At 36.2% G+C, this 22,257-nt stretch overlaps 1 protein-coding gene across 8 annotated transcripts in view; it reads left to right on the forward strand.

Annotated features, from left to right (window-relative positions):
• The window catches only part of LOC123873817 (atypical protein kinase C), a 260,236-nt gene that overhangs the window by 217,489 nt on the left and 20,490 nt on the right, over nt 1-22,257 (forward strand). Inside the window, exons 1-2 of one of the 8 annotated variants that reach the window (XM_045918883.1) lie at nt 15,761-15,890; nt 16,367-16,587. The exons of 6 other annotated variants lie outside the window; for them this stretch is intronic. In XM_045918883.1, coding sequence (XP_045774839.1) covers nt 16,413-16,587 — 175 coding nt within the window. In that variant the 5' untranslated portion in view covers nt 15,761-15,890; nt 16,367-16,412. Of the gene's footprint in view, nt 1-12,698; nt 13,151-15,760; nt 15,891-16,366; nt 16,588-22,257 lie in introns of those variants that run through there. One more of the 8 variants, XM_045918884.1, reaches the window with a different exon arrangement.

A 22,257-nucleotide genomic window follows, 5' to 3' on the forward strand; every position in this document is an offset into this window, starting at 1 on the left:
ATAGGACACCTTGTGAGAAAGCACCCTAATAATTTTAATTAACCTCACCACGTAGAAATATGCAAATAGAGTGCGAGGGGTCGCGGTATGCGGTATTCATTAGCTAATGTTTTCAAGGCACTCCGGGAAATATAATGTCTGAGATCTTTTGTTAATTGCCTATATCAAATGATTACGCTGGTTAAAAGACGCCCCCTTGTTTCCAAAGGAAAATTGTAACAAAGCATATACCTAGCCAGTAGTATATTTATTAACTACTAGATGACGCCCGCGACTTCGTCCGCGTGGATTTAGGTTTTTTTAAGGGAAATCAAACGGATGGGCCTCTGAAAATCCCGTGGGAACTCTATGATTTTCCGGGATAAAAAGTAGCCTGTCTTTCCCCGGGATATAAGCTAACTTTGTACCAAATTTCATTAAAATTGGTTAAACTGTTGGGCCATGAAAAGCTAGCAGATAGATACACAGACAGATCACTATTGAGCACGGGTCTCCCTTCAGAATAAGAAGGGCTTAGGCCACATCTGCCACGCTGGCCGCGGATTGGCACACTTCACACACCTTTGCGATCATTATGGAGAAGTCTTAAGCATGCAGGTTTCCCGATAATATTTTCCTTCACCGTTAAAGCAAGTGATATTTACTCCGAAAAGTTTAAGGTGCATGCCCGGGATCGAACCCCTGACCTGCCGAATAGAAAACCGACGACTTAACCACTAGACTATTACCGCTTTTATAAACGTCTGTAACAAGATAGAGTTAATCCTGCACGGTGTCCGCATCGTATGTTTCGTTGTGGCTTGTGGGCTATTATGCTGGAGCGGCTATTTAGTCATGGCGTTTTCGGACTACCCAAGTTTAGGTAAACATTAACATTTACCCACTGCAGAGTCTTTAGTAGCAACATAAATTAAACATGAACATCTGCACACAGAGCTGACAAGAACTACAACAAGTGTAAATTAAAAATTTATAACACCCCCGACAAGTGAAGGTTACAGTAACTAGAAAAGAGCTGATAACTTTCAAACGGCTGAACCGATTTTCTTAGATTATAGCTAAGAACACTCTCGATCAAGCCACCTTTCAAACAAAAAAAAAAAAAAAATTAAATTCGGTTCATTAGTTTAGGAGCTACGATGCCACAGACAGATACACAGATACACACGTCAAACTTATAACACCCCTCTTTTTGGGTCGGGGGTTAGTGAGAAAATAAATGAATGAACTATTTTTTCGACTTTTTGGCATTTGCACTCGGAACTAAATGTTATTCATTTTTTTTTTTAAAACTTTATTGCACACGCAAACATACCTATATACAGAAAACATTAGAAGAAACTATACTAGATGGTGCAAGCTGGCCTTATTGCTATAGCAATTTACAGGCAACCTTTGGCACAATAATTGGAATAATATCCGATTTAAATAGTTTTTCTGAACACTTGATCTTGTTCGCATCTTTAAAGTTGTACGCCAAAAATCGACATTAATTTAGCAATAGATTTTCGTTACTATGTAAAACATTAAATCATACTGCAAAAGTTGCAAGCTCAAGCTTCTCATAGCTTCAAAATAGACACACAACACAGAAAAATGGAAAAGAACCGTATCCGGTAATAATATTAGTATTGTATCGCGGCAACCTTTCATCCTTATCCTCTTACGGAGGTAAGTTAAAAGGAAGACTTAAACGTCTTTAGATGGTTTGCGCATACGAGACACTAGTTGAGATTAAAGCTGAAGCAAACACAACGCGGAACAGCAGCGATAGGACAGCAGAGGCCTTAGGTGCAACGCCCACAGACGGAGTGGAGCCGTCACTCCGTCCGATAAAAAGGTATCATGCCGAGCATAATATCTTTTTTTATTTACTTACAAGTGTAAATTAAAAATTTATAACACCCCCGACAAAGTATTTGAGTTTTCCAAAACATCATTTTCAAATAAATAATAATTAAAATAAGTATTTAGGCAACGTCCATCTTGACAGCTTGACATTTGTCAATTGACATAATATTATGAACCTAACGGTTATCTAACCTTTTTTTCTACAAGAAAACTAGAAAAGAGCTGATAACTCTAAAACGGCTGGACCAATTTTTTTAGATTATAGCTAAGAACACTCTCGATCAAGCCACCTTTCAAACAAAAAAAAGTAAATTAAAATCGGTTCATTCGTTTAGGCGCTACGAAGCCACAGACAGATACACAGATACACATATACACAGATACACAGATACACAGACACACAGATACACAGATACACACGTCAAACTTATAACACCCCTCTTTTTGGGTCGGGGGTTAAAAATGTCTTATCTCAAATTTTAGACGATTTCTCTTCATGTTATTTCGTACTCCGCAATATCACAAGTCAGGACAATTATCTAGTTTGGAATCAAAATTTTAAAAGTACGTATACTGGCGAGGCTTCATCTGTATTGGTACTGTATACACAATTACTATTTAGCTAAAAGAAACAAGATATTTCCTTCATCCTGTAAAGTTGAAAAAAATTGTTACTTTTAAGTCAACTTCATTTTATTCAATTAAACTTTTACAAGTGCTTTTGAATCGTCAAAATAATCTACCACTGGTTCGGAATGCCGTTCCTACCCAGAAGAACCAGCAAAAAACTCGACGGTTGCTCTTTTCAAGTAGGTATTCAATTTACAATAATATGCTATACTGTACTATACAAGCAATTGCTGGAGCAAGTCAAATCCAAGCTTTTTTGTCATTTACGGCTCCATGAAGCGCTTTGGAGTGTGAACACGTCCATAATACAGTTCTTCGTATCTCCGAAGAGCTGCATTAGATATGTTGCAGTCTTGTGTTGCTGTCGTCGCCCTTTATTTGTCCAAGACTTTATTCTATAAGTCTAGAACATAAGCTTATTGTGGATGCAAACTGCTTTTCAAATAAATAAACGTGTATTATTTGAGTGGCATTTGCCCGATGTACCGTAGGTATATGCAAGAGATATACCTGGAAAATAAATCGGCCTTTGCAGTCTTTCTTCGCTTTATAGCTTTAAAGAGCCTCTGACTATAAGGCTTATAAAATCTTAAATAATACTGTTTTTTTCTCGCGACTTCGCCGGCGTTGTTTCAGGTTTTCATAAGTTTTCTGTGGAGTTTTTGGAAATCTGTTATTATACATTATAATTCGAATAATGTAATAAATAAAATAAATGAGAAGTTGAACAAAAGCAGACTTTCCGATTAACTAAATTTTTCAAGAGGCAAAAACTGAACGAAGCAGCAATAAATAATTCATATAGGTCAAGTCTGCTTTTGTTCGGAAACCACTTTATGATTTTCGTTTTCTATACAGAACTTGTTTTGATTCATTAAATATACGTATTGTATACTTTAGAAGCCTAAAGCGAGCAACCAAAAATTTGTAAGTATCCTGGTGCTCTAGAAAGTATTGAACTTTGAAATATTACTACATCATTTTTTCAATGATTGGTACCACAGTTCAATTTATTTGTGAAATAACCAAACAAATCTGAGCAAGCAAGTAGGTAAGTCAATGAGTAAGTGTGGTGTTGTAGAGATAATTGTATTGAATTTTGAAATATTTGTATATTATTTTTTCAACGATACTACAGTTAGTTCAATTTATTTGTGAAATAATTATTATTTTCATGTATGGCCAGCGAGCTATGGAGAGGGCTATGTTAGAGAAACATCTAAAATGAAAAGTTTTGCAGGATAGCCAAGGTCATCAACATAACTCAAACAATTAGCAAACTAATGTGGCAGTGAGCATGCTTGGCGTAGGGGCAATGCTTATTCAAGCCTCATTAGCTCAATGGTTATAGAAGCGGACTGAAATCCCAAAGGTTGGCGGTTCAAATCTCACCCGTTGCACTATTTTCGTATACCCACCCACTCCTAGCACAAGATTTACGCTTAGTTGAAGGGGAAAGGGAATGTTAGTCATGAGTAACATGGCTAATATCTTTTTTTAAGACCACGTACAAGTAAGTCTAGCCCTCCAGCACCATGGACTAATGATATAAAGATGATGGGAGGGTGAGGAAGACAGGACCAGATGTGGTGGGGCCCATTACGGCAGGCCTACGTCTAACAGTGGAGTGATAATGAACTTCCATTTAAGCTCATTTTATCTTTCATATAATAAGCTCATGTGACCAAATTAACTTAGGAACAAACTCGATACAAATCATGTATCATTACCGACCACTGACCTCTACTTACCAAAGTACGCTGGACCTGCGATTGCCGACCTGTTTTCGAAGCAAATTTATTTTCGCCATTTTGCCAATGATAGCAGCGACCATCATGTGAGCGTACTCAGAACTAAATGTTAGACATATTCTAGAAACTAATATATGTGTCTGTGGTGTTTTAGATTTTTCTAAAAATATGTAGTTTTATGATTACAGGGGCTCAAAGATTTGTATGTGAATTTTTAAGAACGCGTAACTTTTAAACCGAATATTTTAACAGAAATCTGGCAAACCACAGGCATAGATATTAGTTTTTAGAATATGTCTGCAAAATTTCTTGGACTTTGGTTGCTTAATATTCAAATGAAATTGGAACTACGTTTGTATGGAGCGAGTGACGGAGAGACCCCTCTTAATAATTCAATTAACAGTCGTTTAACAATTTGGTCCCACAGCCCCACGCGCAAGTAGTTCTCGATACTGGCAAATAGTTAACATATTGAGAATTGGTCCCTAACAAACTCTAACTACGGGAAATTTGATCGTGTCTCTCAGATGTGCGTTCATACGTATAATTGGCACCTTTGAAGTGGGATATTCCAACGACCACTCAGATTGTGATAAGAGTCTTTCATCTGGTCGAGACATATTAATGTACCTAGTCTCACTTTATTTGTAATTTTTTTTATTCATTCCTTTCCTTACCATAAAACTCCATTATTATAATGGTAGCTTTATTGCTACTATAATCTAGGCTATGGGCTAGTAAGTGATATTATTGTAGCTTAAACTTCTATTTATGAATAATTTCTAAATCTAATTTCAGTCCAATAACTGTCCTTAGTTTATTCTTATATGCTTACAGTTCACTATGTTGTTGTGACCTAGATAAAAATAAAGTAGCACAAACACTATTACACAATCACTGCATTTATGCACTTTTTGACACTAGTTCGAACGGCTTGGTTCTTTTGAGTCTTCTTTTTATGTCCAAGTTATCTAGAAGCTTCACAGCCTCGAAATTAACGTGATGATGAAGTCGATGTTGGTGAGCTTCTGCGTACTTTTGAATGACTTTGTATACGAACTCTATCTTAAGGTCCCTGTGGAGATCGTGATTTCTTACATGCCAGGGTGCATTTGTTATTTCCCTGAGTACTTTGTTCTGGTTATTTGTAAATAACATAAATAACATATCTGATCTTCACAAATGCAATCACGCCTAAATGATCGTATCATGCGTGTGATTGCACTAATTGTTATTGATGATTGTATCCAGTGCGCTGTTTTAGAAACACGATAAAGCAATTGCTGTTTAAACCCGGCTTATTTACTTGAGAGTGGTTCACAATATTGGCAAATAGTTGAAGTTTGATCCCCGATAAACTCTATAGTGCGGACCGCCCAATGATTGGGCCTCTCGAAAACGCGATCACACGAATGATTGGCCTCCTTAATTCAATTAATTGAAGGCTTTGCAAACTATTAATACCTACCTACTAATATAATTAAGCAATTTTAACAATACTTTCCAGTTACGTAGAATAACTATACTATCGTAAAGTATTTTTGTGAGATTTCTGAAGGCGTTTTTTTAGTTAAAACTTCATTTCAATTCAAAAATTCTGTGCTTATGCTTATCTAAATTTTTGATGATTTTTCAAAACTGTAGTTTAGAAGCATAAGAGGAGCGCCAATATTAACAGTTTGAATAGTTTTTATTAAATATAACTTCTGTTGCAAAAGGATAAGCACGGAGATGAACCCTAAGTTTTAAGATTTACACATTCAAAATATGGAATATTCAGAATATGGAATACCCTTCCGTTTTCCCCGCCAATTATATTGGGACCTTCGAAAGAAGAGTAAGTACCTTCTAAGCTAGTGCGCACCACCTTAGGCTGCATAATCACCTACTACCTGGTGTGCTTGCAGTCTGGCGAATGTCTATTTAGTTTAATAAATATGTATTGCTAAAAATCGGTCAAGTGTGAGTCGGACGCGCATTCAACTGATTTTTGACTCGTAGTGTTCCGTACAAGAAATAACACTTTGTAATATTATTATTTTTTAATTGTCATGGTAGCAATTTTGAAATATGTATTTAGTATTTTTGTTATAGCGGCAATAGAATTACATACTCTGTGAAAATCTCAAATCTCTACCTATTACTTTTCACGAGATACAGCTCGCTGACAGACAGACGGACGGACTGGCGGACGGATGGATAGATGGATGAACGGTCGGATAGCGGAGTCTTAGTAATACGGTCCCGTTGGCACCCTTTGGGTACGGAACCCTAAAAATATGGATCACTAAAAATGGTTTTAAAAGCTGTGAGATCAGATGATCGCATATTTCTTCAACTTCGCAGTAACATATGAGGCTATAAAATTGCGAGGCTCGTGAATTATTTAATACTAGAGCTACATCCGACGTGCCGAGATCCACGAGCGTTTTGGGACGCAAGTAATTTGCATACGCCCTTCAGAGATATGTAAGGGATACAAGATACCTAAATAGCACCGAAAAAAGATAGAGTTATATTTTCTAGATATGTCTCTATAATTTTTAAAGATGTGAACCTACCTACCTTATTTCAATAAGTATAATTAAGTAGTTTAATTAAAAATGTAGGCTCAGTACTTCAAAAGGTCGAAACGTTGAATTTTGGGACAACAAGAACATTTTTTTTTTTAGAACTATGAGGCTTCCAAACGCGCCCTGATCTCAGAACAAATTCAACAGCAACTTGACCCAACAAACTCAGTTGTTTATGAGTATACCGAACATTATGTCCAAATTATTTTCAAATCCTTTTTTCTTTTATTTCAGGTAAGGAATTGATGCGTCTTCTCTTTCCGGCGAAGTTACGTAAGTATGAACAACTTATCAGACATAGTACGTACTGACTGATACGTAGCGTCCAAGGTAAGAGATTCATAATATTAGGTTAGTGGGAGTTTATCTATGTTTCGGTGTCATTGACCTGGTTACAGGGTTAGGCATGTAAATTATTTCAACATATTACGAGTATGATTAGCTGGTGGCTTTTGTTAGATAAGACCTTTTGGAAACTCTAAAATATTAGTTTAATGTAGGCTATGGCTCTTATGATCTACCATCATCGCTTGAAAAGCGGATTTTATTGAGAAAAATAAACAAGAAAAAGCAATATTTAATATGGTCAGTTTTGAAACTTAAAGAACATTTTCATTGCCACTTCAGTTTTACGATGCCTACTATGGTACGTGACAGGTCGAGTTGGCAATCGGAGCACTGTCGGAGTAAGAGGCGGGGGGACTGTTCACACACCCCCGTGACCCGTGCTATCTCGCACGGGGTTAGCGCGGGAGTTGTGCGGGTGTGCGGGGCGTCCCTATCCCGATTGCCATCTCAACCTGTCGCATACTATAGTCATATCAGAGACGTTTCATCAAACATCAAAACGCTTAATTAGTAAGGGAGCTTGTATGAATTACATAGATGTGACCATGGTTGTAGGAAATAATAATTCTTATAAGGATGTGATTCATATATTATTTGAATTCCTTTTACTTATAGTTAAATCGATAATTTAAAATGGTTAAACTAGCAGTGAATGTTTACGAATTTTCACAGACACTTAAGACTATTTACTTAAAACACTTAAGACTATTTGAAAGACCATTTAATTATTACTAAGAAATAATTTATTTTTAACATAGGCACAACCTTATTGTTAATTTTGGGACTAATGCGAAAGGAGTTAACTGTAATGATCTTTAAACGCGACTAATCTACGTATTGCCAAAAAATCGATTAAATAAATCCTACTAATAATAATCGATCGACATTTTATCTAGTGGGTAGGTACTTTCTTAGCCTTGATAGGTTTTGATACTAAAGTGGAGCAGCGATATGGCATATTGTGCCAAATCGATATTTTGCGACTCATTCGCGTATTCAGCATTGCATCGACCGCTGTTTTTATTTGGACTAGTGATAGGACTAGACGTTGATATACAAAAAACAAATGGGCTGAATTGAGAACCTCCTCCTTTTATGAAGTCGGTTAAAAAAGCTATACAGTGTATAAGTGTGAAGTGTTCTTACAGTACTGGTTTTGGCTTGAAAATTGTTTCTGCTGTTTTTAGTACCAATAGATTTCGGATTTAGACTTTATTGTGTATAAATTCAAATGAAAATATTGACGTGATAAGTGGCGGTGAAGATTTTAGTTATGTGATTTAAGTACCCTATAGGTTTTCTTGGCGGACACGACGGGCGGACGGACGGACTGACAGACAGACAGACAGAAAGACAGACAGACAGAAAGACAGACAGACAGATGGACAGACAGAAAGACAGACAGACAGAAAGACAGACAGACAACAAAGCGATCCTATAACGGTTCCGTTTTTCCTTTTGAGGTACGGAACTCTAAAAAGGTCACTGATGGTTTGCTGGTTCATATTATAACGTACTACTTAAAAAAGTCATTTTTAAAATAAAATTTCAACGTGTTGACACATAGGTACTTTTAATTACTTATCGCAGACCATCTCTAAATTACAAACTGGATGGAATTAAATTGAAATGTATCGGGTTCCAAATGATTATAAATTATATTTTATTAATAATCACTAATCCTTACTAATGTTATAAATGCGAAAGTGTGTATGTTTGATGGTTTGCCCTTCAAGATGCAACGGAACGGGTAGACGTGATTTTGTTCGTTGATAAGATTTCGCACGGGATATAAAAAACCTAAATCCACTTAGATGAAGTCGCGGGTGTCAGCTAGTCTTTAAATATGGAGCGCTCTCAGACCTTTCTCTCCTTCTCTACCTTTCTCTTAACAGGGCTCTCTCCGTCACTTACTCCATTCAATCGTAGTCACAATTTCATTTGAATATTAAGCAACCAAAGTCCATGAAATTTTGCAGACATATTCTAGAAACTAATTTATGTGCCTGTGGTGTATTAGATTTTTCTAAAATACGTAGTTTTAAAATTACAGGGGCCCAAAGATTTGTATGAGAATTTTTAAGACCGCGTAACTTTGTAACCGAATATTTTAACGGAAATCTGGAAAACCACAGGTATAGATGTTAGTTCCCGGAACGTTTCTACAAAATTCCATTGAGTATGATTGGTTAGTATTGCAATGAGAGACGAACTACGTTTGTATGGAGCGTGTGACGGAGAGACCCCTCTTAACGGCACTCGTAATAAATGTATTCTAATATTTATAAACTTATTTATTAGTTTGTGAGTTTGTGTGTAAGGAGTTTGTTTGTATTTCCGGAACTAAAGACCCGATTCTGAAAATTCTTTCACTGATGACTATCCATACTTCCATACTAATTTCATAAATGCGAAAGTGTGTCTGTCTGTCTGTCTGTCTGCTACGTCTTCACGGCCCAACCGCTGAACCGATTTTAATGAAATTTGGTACAGACTAGGAATACATTCCGGGGAAGGACATAGGCTACTTTTTATCCCGGAAAATCAAAGAGTTCCCATGGGATTTAAAAAAATCGAAATCCACGCGGGCGAAGCCGCGGGCATCCCCTAGTATTCTATAATAGTAAGCCTCAATAGCTCAACGGTTATAGGAGCGGACTGAAATCTGAAAGGTCGACGGTTCAAACCCCACCCGTTGCACTATTGTCGTATCCGCTCCTAGCACCAGCTTTTAACGCTTAGTTGGAGGGGAAAGGGGAATGTTAGTCATGATTAAAAATGGCTAATATTCTTTTTTTTTAAAATCTCCGGGGAGAGCTATACGCGTACAAAATCTAATTATTACTTAAACAAATCTATAGGTAGTACCTCCTAGATACTAACACAGCATATTTTGTAAACGCATACTGTATGTAGATTAATTTATAATTGAATTAAGCACATCCGACCTGTTCTAAGCGCGATCAAAAGGCTCCCATTAACGAAATATATTACCGTATAGCTAGCGATACCCACCGGGCGGAGAGTAGATACCTATTAAATTGATTAGCTCATGATATTCAGCATGTATATTGTGCTAATACAGGTTTATTCAATGTAGCTATTAACCTAACGAGGAGCTTAATAAGTTTACCTAAATAATATTAGTTTCTATCCATAGAGTTTTACTTATTTATAGTTTTAGTTTTATTTATCTTGTAGCGAACTATAGTTAGAAAAGAAGTGTTCATCAGTTTAAGCCACTTAATAAGCTAAGCTTTAAGCAATATGGCCGCCTTTGCATACAAAATTGTATTTGGTTTATAGTTTCTTTGTTTTGTCATGGTTTTTTTTGTGTGCAATAAAGTGTTCTATCTATCTGAGCTGATTCATAACCCATTATATCAGTAATACAGTTCCAAAGATTTACTGTGAAACCTCTATTAATAGATGTGTTTGTTCCATATCTATATAAAAATCTACCACTAAAAGCCCTTACCGTAAAAAATATTCCAGCATAATAAACTCCATTTAATTAACTAAGTAAGCAAGAAAAGCAACTAAAACCTTCCACTTTACGGCTTTCTCTCAAAATATTTAACTTTATAAATGCTCCAAAGTAGTCTCTAAAGTCCGAAAGTCCCTGAGACAAGAAAAAATGTTGATTAATGTTGTTTGAACTGTAAACTGTAACTTTAAAGTTAGTACTAAGTCCTGTACCTAGGGTCTTTTCAGACGTACCACAACCACACCCAACAGCGCCGGCGGTAAAAATGTCGCTGGAACACAAAATTAAACGAAAACGCGTTCTTTTCACACGTACTAAAATTTGTAGTAGCATTCAACGGTGGTAATGAACATATAGTCAATACCGACTGAATATACTGGGCCAAATTTACGTCTTATTTTCTCCTTCTAAAAGCGTTTAGTTTACAAAAAAGAACTTTAACATAACCAATAACCTACTAAAACGAAAAACTAAGAAATTACTACCAAAATCGGAAAAGAGGAAAACGCAATGCTTTTGAAAGGAGAAAATCAGATAGAACATCAGGAAACTTCTCTCATTATTCATGTATTCATGGTGTAAATGCATTCACACAGACCACTGTCTGACGACAATTTTGTCGTAGTGGTGTAGCTGTTGTGGCACGTCTGAATAGCCACTTAGGACTGCTACTAAAACGTACACAGACAAACGAATGTGGTGTAAATTACACACGACTGGCTCTCGGACAACTTAAGCTGCGCTGTAATTGAAAAATATATTTAAGTTACTCTGCAATTAGTTCCAAGTAGAGCACAATTACCGACTTGTTTTTAGATATTTTTCTAATTTAAAATGGAAAAGAGAATCCTTTATGTTTTAATCATATTATTGTATTAATGAGGAAGCTTTTATTTTATATTTTATAAGAAACTGTTACTTAGGTATTGAAATCTAGAAAACTGAACACAATATAATAAATCTTTGTGTAAAATATTACATACAAAATCTTGAACAGTGCATTACTTTTTAACCAGTCACCAATAGTGCAAAAGTGTAAATTTGAGTGGATCCCGAAGACATTTCATGTAACTCTCATTATTGGAATGTGCACAGACCATTGGTGTAACAGACATAAAGACAGACAAATGAGTCATGGTACAAGAATGGTGCAAAAGAAAAACGATGACTGTCTTTTGGAGGTGTTTGCATTGCTCTGTGACCAGAAATCCAAGAGAGCGCACTACAAGGGTGAGTGAAAAATAACTTGAATTGAAAAAAAAAAATCATTTGATCTCCGATCGCTTTATTTTTATTATTCCAAAGTAAGGTTGCAATTTTTTGTAGACTGGTTGAACTGGATTTAAAAAAAAAAAAATTGTACCCTATTTTTTTAATTTATTTGCCTAAGTCTCTAATAAAAGTAAAAAATGCTGAGAGTATGACTGTATTAGTTTTCATTTATTAATTAAAATCTACATCTATAAGAAACAAGTTTGGATGTAGGGGGTAATTTCCGAAAATACTCATCCGATTTCAAAAATTCTTTCGCTGTTCGATTATCCCCGATTGTATTATAACTCGTATTATAAATTATATAAGTAACGCGAATGATGTAATAGGTACACAGCCTAACTTATTATTGCTGCATGCATGCCCGCGTGCCGTATATTTTAATTACATTTTTTGAATTAATGTTTGGGTTATTATGCAAATACTATCAAATCTGTTAAAAAAATCCTGACCGAATGTTAATAGGATGATTGTGACGGCTTCCGCTAACATCACTCATGTATTATTAAAATAATGTGGAGTACCATTTCAAAGTTGTGAGTGAGACTATTAGCATTTAAACGGGGCGGGGCTGGCCATTGTCTTATTTTACTCAACCGCATCTCGTTTAATGTGAATAAATGAACTTATTGTTAATAAATGAATCTTATAAAAAAAATCTAATCATCGAAAACATATTTCTGCTAAGCAAACATTATCAGTTGTTTCAACTAATTGTTATGGCTGAACGTTATCACAGCGATACCAAACAGGCGCTTTGATAAGGATCGCGCAGTCGCCCGCGACGCTATCGCGGCAACACACCACAGACAAATATTTATTTTTAAATTCAAATAAGTAAAACCTTTTTTACACTCAACTTTTTTCGGTTTCGTTTACAACACTGGCTGGTATATTTAATCTGCGTCATTAAAAACTTTCCCCCGTTTTGTTTGTAAATAGCACTGGCCGGCGAGACGCGAGAAATAATACGAGAAAAAACCGCGAAACTTTATTCCAAAAAAAATACGAATTAAAAATACATGTTCCGTTTTTAAAATAGCGACAGTTTAACTCGACGTGAAGTTGGGGTTAGTGATGTGCGAGATGTCTGTTATCGGATTATCGATGCACGGGTGATCGGGAGTGGAAAATGAGAGGATTTTGGACTGAGTTCCTGTATGCGGCGGCCAGCCACCCGTTTCCGTCGGTGCCCGGCGATCTAATATCGCCTTTCGATTTCGATCGGAACGACAACTGTTAGTATGCAAACTTTACGAATAGTATCTATTCTACCAAATATTTTAATATGATGTGTTATACAATTTGGAACTAAGGGATGTGTAGCCTAGTTGTCACAACGCATAATTGATTCCGATTGCTAAGCAACGTTGATCCAAGTCGGTAACTGGATAGGTGACTGACTTTGGACTTTGGAGGTCTGAATTTGGCTTTTTCGTTACCTCCGTGCCTCGAGGAGCACGTTAAGCCCTAGGTCCCAGTTATTTTCACTAACATCTGATGATTAATAATTGAAAAATCTAAGAGTCCAAACCTCGTTCTCTTAGTCGAGTTGTATGGGGAAGGACCCCAAATACTTTAGTATCCTAAGAGAACCCCTACCATTATGTATTTAAGGACAAGGGGGCTCAACCTCAGCAATAAGCAATACGACTTTAAAGAAAGCTTGTACTATTTATGTAAGAAATACTTTGTGATATAATAATCTGAATAGGTACGTTACATTTTTATCGTTTTACAATAGATTAATTAAGGTTATCGAAAAATTGCGATCAAGATCTAGATCTAGGTAATTGTTCACTGAGTGATATTGATTTCGCTGATTTTTTTTTCTATATTATGTACAGCGAAAATAATATAGTTTTCGGACGTCAGAAAGTAGCACGAATTGGTTGTATAAGCGTACTTTCAAAAGATCTACTGCATCCAGGTTTGGAAACGTAGTTTTGTTGTTTTTCATTCGTTCCCCATCAGCACAGGCAAAGAACTATGACACTGATGACTATGACCCACAGCCTTTACAGATGTGTAGAAATTTTTGATTATTATTACTCTGATGGCTGGCTATATGCACAGAACACAGGGCTAGCGCTTCCAAAATCAATGGCCTTGATTATGTTAGGTTGACTTTGGAATAATCAAATACTTCGACCGATATGCTAATATTGCCGACAGATTTAAAAACTAAACAAGACGTGTTAGTGGTTATAATTTACAAATTATGAAATTTTAATTGTTGATACCTACTACAATTAATTTGAAAATCCGAAAAATCACAGTTACTTATAGTTAGTTTTCACTTCTGTCTGCAGTCCCCATTGACTACAACTTTTTTATTACTAAATTAGGTACCTAAGTACAAAGCATCAATTGAAAGATAAATTTTTGTTGACTTGGTATCAATGCATGCTTGGTAGATAAAGAACGGGATTACCTATATCAGATACAATAATGTAGATAAATAACAATATATAGAAGCTAATTATATGTTGTACCTACGTGCATAACTAGTTATGTTACTACGGAAATTTATTTTTCATCTTGTCCGGGTTACCCTTAGTCCACCAGCAATCCAGAAAAGCGGATTAAATTTTGCCCAGCAAAGAGGGTTGCACAAGTCAGTATTCAAACCTCCACGATTAAGGTTATAGGTAAAATTTTGATCCAAAGTCAACTAACCCTCACTAGTGCAACTCATTTTGTTTTTATCAACAGTCAAATTTTAACGGTAACCTTAACATGAGTTTAATTGCCTGTCATGCTACTGCACCTTAGAAAGCTGAATTAATCCTTTACCAAAAGCTTATATTTAACGACGCTATACTAATTGCTAATCGGTAAAAGTTCAGACAAAATACCGTAGCTCAGTTCGTTTCGAAACCATTAACGACTATTAGCAATGAATTTCAAGCTCTGAAACTTCTCGACAGTACGTAATCCCCGGATAAGATAGAGCTAACGGATTGATGGTTTCACGAGGTCCTTTTCCCCACTGATCTTAAAAGTCAGCTGAAAATTCCGCCTGCACAAAAAATATCTAAAACTAGCTGTGCCCCGCGGTGTTACCCGCGTTGAATAATAAGTTTATCGTGTGTTCGCGGTGAGGAAATCGTGATTTACGATTTTTCAAAATCCCACGGGAACCAGGGATTTTTACGGGATAAAAAGTAGCCTAATGTGCTAATCCAGAGTATGATCTATGTTTACTTCAAATTTCAGCCAAATCCGTCCAGTAGTTTTTGCGTGAAGGAGTAACAAACACACACACACACAAACTTTCGCCTTTATAATATTAGTGTGATTTCGTGGTTTTCATTCCTGGCATATATACAGAACAACATAGTGAGCTTTAAGGGCGAAGGAAAACATCGTGAGCAAACCTGCATGGCTGAGAGTTCTGTACAATGTGTCGAACCGTAAATAATAACAGACCAACAGACGGACACACTTTCGTTGTACTATGAAATGTGTGTTGTGTGTATGTATTTGTACTTTGAAAGTCAAAAAACTATTGTTATTGGATTGCACAAAGTTATTGTCATTCCGTACAAAAATATATCATTGCACAAACATTGATACGGGTATGATAACTCATATACCTGTTATCGTTCAGGTATCTCTTATCACCAAAATGATAACACGTCCTTCCAGCCCGCATACACTCGCTCACTAAGCATTAAAGTAACCATTTGTAGCAGCGACGCCCGACAGATGAACTACTCGTATCATAAGTTTAATAATCTTATCGATAACAGAAATATCGATGTAATGAAATCACGCGCATTGTTGAATCGATTCCATTGGACCTGGTGTTTTATCTAATCTATATAAGTTTTATAATCAGTTAATACTGCGCGGTCCCGTGGGTACAAACGTGTTTTGCTCGATTCTGGAATGTGTCATGTGTGCGATGTGCTTTAGTGCGGTTGTTAGTGTAGAGCCGTTTGAGTAAATTACTTTTGACACTAAGAAAGTATGGTGAGAATAGTGCATAGTGCAGTTCAGTTTCTTAAAAAAAATGGATATCTATTTTTAAAATATGAAATAAAACGTGTTAAATATTGAATCTGTTATGGAAAGACAATTTAAAAATTGTAAAATTGTGAAGGCATTTTTTAATTTTTATTTTAGCTTCTACACCTATAGAACCTAATGCCTGTGTCTGTGTTGTCAGATTTATGTAAAAAGTGCAGTTTCACAGTTACACGGGTTTAAAAAAGCTCGTGTACCTTTGAAACTACATGTTTTTAGGGAAATCTGACAAACCACGAACTCATCAATTGGTTTCTAGAACGTCTCTATATATTTTTTTGATTGGTTAGAATCAAACATCGTTTGTATGTAGATAGACAAGTCACTATTCAATAGTATAATAATAATACATAAGTGGCGGCCGCCCGTATAAAATGGCCAGTAGTTATGTCAAAAGTGATTTGTTCAAATGGTTCTATTAGTGTATAGTGTTGTGTGTAGTGAGTTTAATCGATAGTCGATATCGATATGCGTCTGCCGTCGGTGTCGTGGAGCCAGGCGGGCGAGTGCTTGCGCGAGTGCGCTTGGCAAGTGGTGTATTGCAGTGCGAGTGTGTGTGAGAGGTTCGCAGCCGGGCACCATCTGTGCTCGCTTTACCCGCCGCTTGATGTCGTCACTGCTGCGCCAACATATGCCAGAAGACGTTAGTTAGAGTTCTTACAAAGTCAAAGTCAAAGTCATTTATTCTATTTGGGTACTATTGTACACTTTCTGATTGTCAAACAATGATGTAGTAGTGATAATTAATTCTTCTTCCTGCGTCGTTTCCTCAATTTTGAGGATCGTGGCTCCCCTTTGACGCAATCCTTGCTAAGATGTTCTTCCATTGCTCTCTGTTTCTCGCCGCGTGGATTGCATCACAGATGGGTGTGTTGACCGCTTCTTTTATTTGGTCTGACCAACGTCTCGGGCTACGTCCGCGGGGTCTCTTTCCTTCGATCTTACCAGTGACCATGAGTTTTTCAATGTTGCTGGCGTTCTTCCTTGCGATGTGACCGAAGTACTCAAGGGTCCTCCGCAGACGGATGTTAGATAGCCTCATCTTTATCTTAAGTTTGTTAAGTATTGAGACGTTGGTTCGATGTTCAGTCCATGATATGTAGAGCATGCGTCGCCAACACCACATCTCAAAAGCATCGATCCTTTTTTTGTCATTACTAATTTTTTACGATAATTAATTACGTTAACTTAAAACTAAAGCTATGAGGGTTTCAAATGCGCCAGTGCAGTACAGTAGCCTGTAGCTAGCACAAAAGCATGCCAGATGTTGACAACTGATCACAAGTGCGAACTACGAGTACATTCCTATAGCTAGCGTAAAAGTATACCAGCTACTGGCATGTGCGAGCTACTAGTACATGTAACAAGACTTTGTTGCAGGAGCTACTAATAGTCTTGTTACATGTAGCAGTAGCTCCTATGCTTACACTTAGCGTGGTAAAAGATCACAAACCGTTTTAATTTTCCTCCTTCGGGGAAGCAGGGAGGCAGTTTTCTCTTCACTTTACGAAACGTTGCTAGAAATCAGCTATGTCAACTTGCAAGTAGCTTACAATCTTATTTTTTGACTGTAAATATAAACGAAAATATTTATTAAACTGCAAAAACACTCAAGTTTGAAACCAACATGGTCAACTACGAACGTGTATCACATCCGTGGCGAACTCCGTACAATATTGTGTTATTGTTTACTTTGGATAGTGTGAGGAAAAATGGATCAGAAAAAATAGTGGTTTATTTGTAAATATCAAGTGTTCCACTTTTATCGGGCATAGAAACACGAGCTTCGGAAAGTGCTTTTGCTGCTATAAGGCTGCAAAGTTATAACAACAACAAAGACAGTTTTTATTTTATTTTTATTTAGATGCAACACGTGTGCCAAATGGGCGAGCGCGCTGCGAAACCTAACTAAAACGATTTAAACTACAATCTCTCTGCGTCATAAACTCATTTCCGAGGGTTATGACCCCTTCCATTAATTACAACAGTAACTCCCAAATATTTGTGAATTACACTGTATTATTTATGCAAGTAATTTAAGCTACAATCTTTCTCTCTCGTCCTTTTCTCATTTCTGATGGTCGAGGCCTCTTACACAATAACGGCGGATTTGTTAAGATCCTTCCACAAAATAGTGCTTGAATATTTTTACCTAAAGTAACCCTTTTTAAACGAGGTTTTTTCAATACTACAAAATAGGCTTGCTTTTTTATTGCAAAATAAAAATCAATGATGAGGCCTAGGTTAGGACATGCTTGCCTACAAGATGCCTATTTACTCTTGCTGTTGATTCCTATTAGTTTTTTTCGACCCGGTCAAAAGCAATATCCAATATTGGATCCAAGTCGCCACATGTGTGGGCAAAGCGGGTTAACGACGCGTGCAAGCCAAATGGACGAGCGCGCTGCCAAAGTTAACTAAAACGATTTAAACTACAACAGTGACCTCTCAATATATTACACTGTAACATAGAAAATATAGGAGCAAAACTCCCTGTTACATTTCAGTTTAAAAGTTTCAGTTTCAACTATGTAATTTGTATTCGAAAGTGTACAGATTTATCACTGCATATTGTTTTGAAACATTTTGTCTAAAACAAGGGCTGGTCTAGTCCTTGTTTTAGTTTTATGTTTATTTCCGTGAATTTCAATATTGAATTGGAGTAGAGTAGAGATAAAAGGAAATCCGAACGTAAATTCAGCTAGGTAAAATCTGATTTGATCACGTAGACAAACTCCAAGCACAGCTTTTTCCGTTGAGATCTGTAAAAAGCTAAAGTAACCGACTTAGCTGAACGGGTCGCAAAGCTGAAGTGGCCATGGGGGGGTAGAGGGGCTTAAATACCAATTTCCATAGATTTAACTTATAAAACATTTAATTTAACAGAAATCTGGAAAACCACAGGCATAGATATTAGTTTCTAGAATATGCCTGCAAAATTTCATGGACTTTGGTTGCTTAATATTCTAATGAAATTGGAACTACGTTTGTATGGAGCGAGTGACGGAGAGACTTCTCTTAATAGATCAGTCAGCTTTTCCTTTTTTTATATATGTATTTAGATTATTATTTATCTAATTTCGCGCTAGTTCGGACGTACCCCGCCTAGCGTAGATGCTTCTACGCGGGACAGAGTTTATCGAAATTCGACAAAAGGCAAACAAGAGAAGGTTAATAAGCATGAGTGTAAGTAACAAATCCCTGGAAGGATTCCACATTGTCCACTGAACGCTCAAATTGCCGTGGCATCTCGCCAGCAGCGGAACAACTTAATACAAAAGTTTTTCTTTTACTTTCTAATTTGTGAGGACGTGAGGATTTATAAACTTAATTTAAAAAATTCTCAAATACTATGCCTCGTTTCTTTTCTTCATAAAATGTTTCACGTGGAATTTCGTTTGCATAGAACTTTTGACTGCCTGTATGTTACATACTGTTTTTATCTGTCTTTGATTTGCCAGATTTTCGTAACTTCTTTCCGAAAAAGATTTTCCGAAAATCGAAGATTGCTTAATTTTTTCGTAATAGGGACAGAAATTAACAAACAAATTTTAAAATAGTTAAAAGTTCTGATAAAAACATCAGAACAAAATAGTTTTGGGGAGTTAAAAAACAAATAAACAAACAAGTTCAATATAGTGAAGGTGGTTTAAATTAAAAGTGGAATATAAAAAGTTATGATAAAAAAATCAGAATAATAATATTATTGCAAGAGTGAAGTTCACAATAAACACCAGCATCGGCCAGGCACTCCATTTCGTAAAAATCACAGCATGGAATTAAAATTTTAAATCGCCGAACCGGCATGAGGCAAAGTGTAAAAAGTAATAACTTTGTTAAAATATTAAAAACTTCGCAATGGCTGCCTTTTCATTTCTGTTTATTGTAACCTCTGATGAAGTCGTGCATTTTACGTTTTACTGGATGGATCGGGCTGAGCCATGCAGATAACTATTATGATGTAGACATCCGCTAAGAAAGGATTTTTGAAAATTCAACGCCTAAGGGGGTAAAATAGGGGTTTGAAAATTTTATAGTCCACGCGGACGAAGTCGTGGCAATAACTGTGAAGATAAACGTCAATCAAAACCTGCATATTAACAGATAAATAATTAAAATTCGCTTTATCCGTTTGTTCGTAGCCTCCAAAAGTGTTGTCTCGTTAACTAACTACACACGGCTGTACCTCATTAACTCTTTTATAAATTAACCCTCGACAGTTGTCATTCAGTTTCGTGTTTAATTGATTCTGCCGCTGATTGGACGTTCTCAAATTTAAAATGTGATTAAAAATAAATGGTGACTATCCTATAACCGGTATTTATTTGATGAGAGTTTGTTTATCCGTGCCTACTTCCTAAAATTATTATAATTAATGCAAAAGTATGTACACACCAATGTCTGTCTGTCTGTTACCTTTTCATGACCCATCCGAGTTTGAAGTTTACTTAATACAAAGATATGTAGCTCGCATCCCGTAGAGTTAGACAGATATATGCTACATTTTATGCCAGAAAATCAAAAGTGTTCTCACGGAATTCTAAAAATCTCGCTGTAGAAGTCGCAGGTGTCATTTTTTTTTTCAAATAAGTATAAAACACAAAAAATGTTTTTACCTGAGTCCGTTATAGACTTTGAAACCATCCAATCCATGGCCCAAACCGATTTTATTAGAATAGCAATAATGCGAAGGTGGTTTTAGATGAAAAAAAAAATTTTTTTTCAGCGTTAATACCTTACTAGTAGGTAGCACACGCCGTGTATCCCTTAGTTTACAACATGGATCAATTACTATAATGATAAATTGAGTGAAAAGGCTACGTGCTACGTATTGAGCTACGAAATGCTACGAAAGTTCTACGATATCGCTTTTTACATGTCATAATGGAAACCTCTACAGTCTACATCCTCTTTCATCTTTATGCATATTTATATGTGAAAGTGTCTTTGTCCCTTTGTGTTAAAATTGCAACCGATTCATATGATAAAGTGCAAAAAAACTATGACGTAATATATAATACGCTGAATACATGTCATACATACATGTAGAGTGAAGACTTAAAACTACTGCATTTGAGTCAGATTCTATTTATTGATCTAATTTTGAAATATTATGAACTAAGAAAAATCTATATTGTGAATCTTCTAAATATATACGAAAAGGTGACTAACTGCCCGATTAACAACGAACAGCTCATTTCAACGAAAGGATTTTTGAAAATTCAATCCCTAAGGGGGAAAATAGGGGTTTGAAATTTGTGTTATCCATGCAGACGAAGTCGTGGACATAAGGTACTATTTTAATATGAGTAGGTACGTAGGTTTTTCGATAATAACAGTTGTTTTGAAATTCTGTTAATTAACAGAAATCTACATTGTGAATATTCAATAATAGAATTGTTTACTATGTAAGCTTACTCGTGAAGGCTTTATGATATGAAATTAATTATCGAGATGTGCATTGAATTACAATAATCGATGTTATTGGAAATTATTATATTACAATGAACACGGTTATTGCAAATTAAAACCGCACTCCGGTAAAGTAAATAGTTTTAAATTGGTTTGTAACACGTTATTTGATATTATCATATTACACTAATGCAGTTTTGCGATTGGATCAGTGTTAAATTAATATTTGTATTGTCAACTAACTGACTCACCCTTGCTTCTCCCTGATGCAAATTCTGAAAATCCTTGTAGATCTACCGTGTGGAGAAACTTATATCAATTTCTTAATTTAATATGTCAGTCAGTCAGTTTATAATATCACGTATATTATAAACTGACTGTTGCGTGCAACATTAAAATTGTATTAATAAATGGCAATATTGTTAGGGGTTCACACAATGTGAACCCTCAGCCTCTCTCTTCTCTCACTGACCGCCGCGTTCTCTGGACGTGTTAATTAAAGTGTATTTAAAACAAGTGAATTTTAATTGGGACTGCCTTCCATCACCACCCAGCAATATTAAGAAATACAGTTACTGCTGCTCTGCACACTGACTGACTGACATATTAAATTTTACTAGCTAGTTACTATGATGACATCAAACGAGTTGCAGGGAGCCGCTGGATTCAGACGCCGCCGCAAGGAGAAACTGACATCAATTTCTTAATTTAATATGTCAGTCAGTCAGTTTGTGATATACGTGGCTAGTTATACTATGATGACATCAAAGGAGCCGCTGGATTCAAGGCCGTAGTTTGTGGGAGACCCTACAAGAGAACTATTTCCAACTGTGGACGTCTATATGTAACGATTATAATGATAATGAATGGTTTTAGACCAGTTTAATCAAAATGCTGTGAC

The sequence above is a fragment of the Maniola jurtina genome, chromosome 17 (assembly GCF_905333055.1).
Source record: "Maniola jurtina chromosome 17, ilManJurt1.1, whole genome shotgun sequence".
Lineage (NCBI taxonomy): Eukaryota > Metazoa > Arthropoda > Insecta > Lepidoptera > Nymphalidae > Maniola > Maniola jurtina.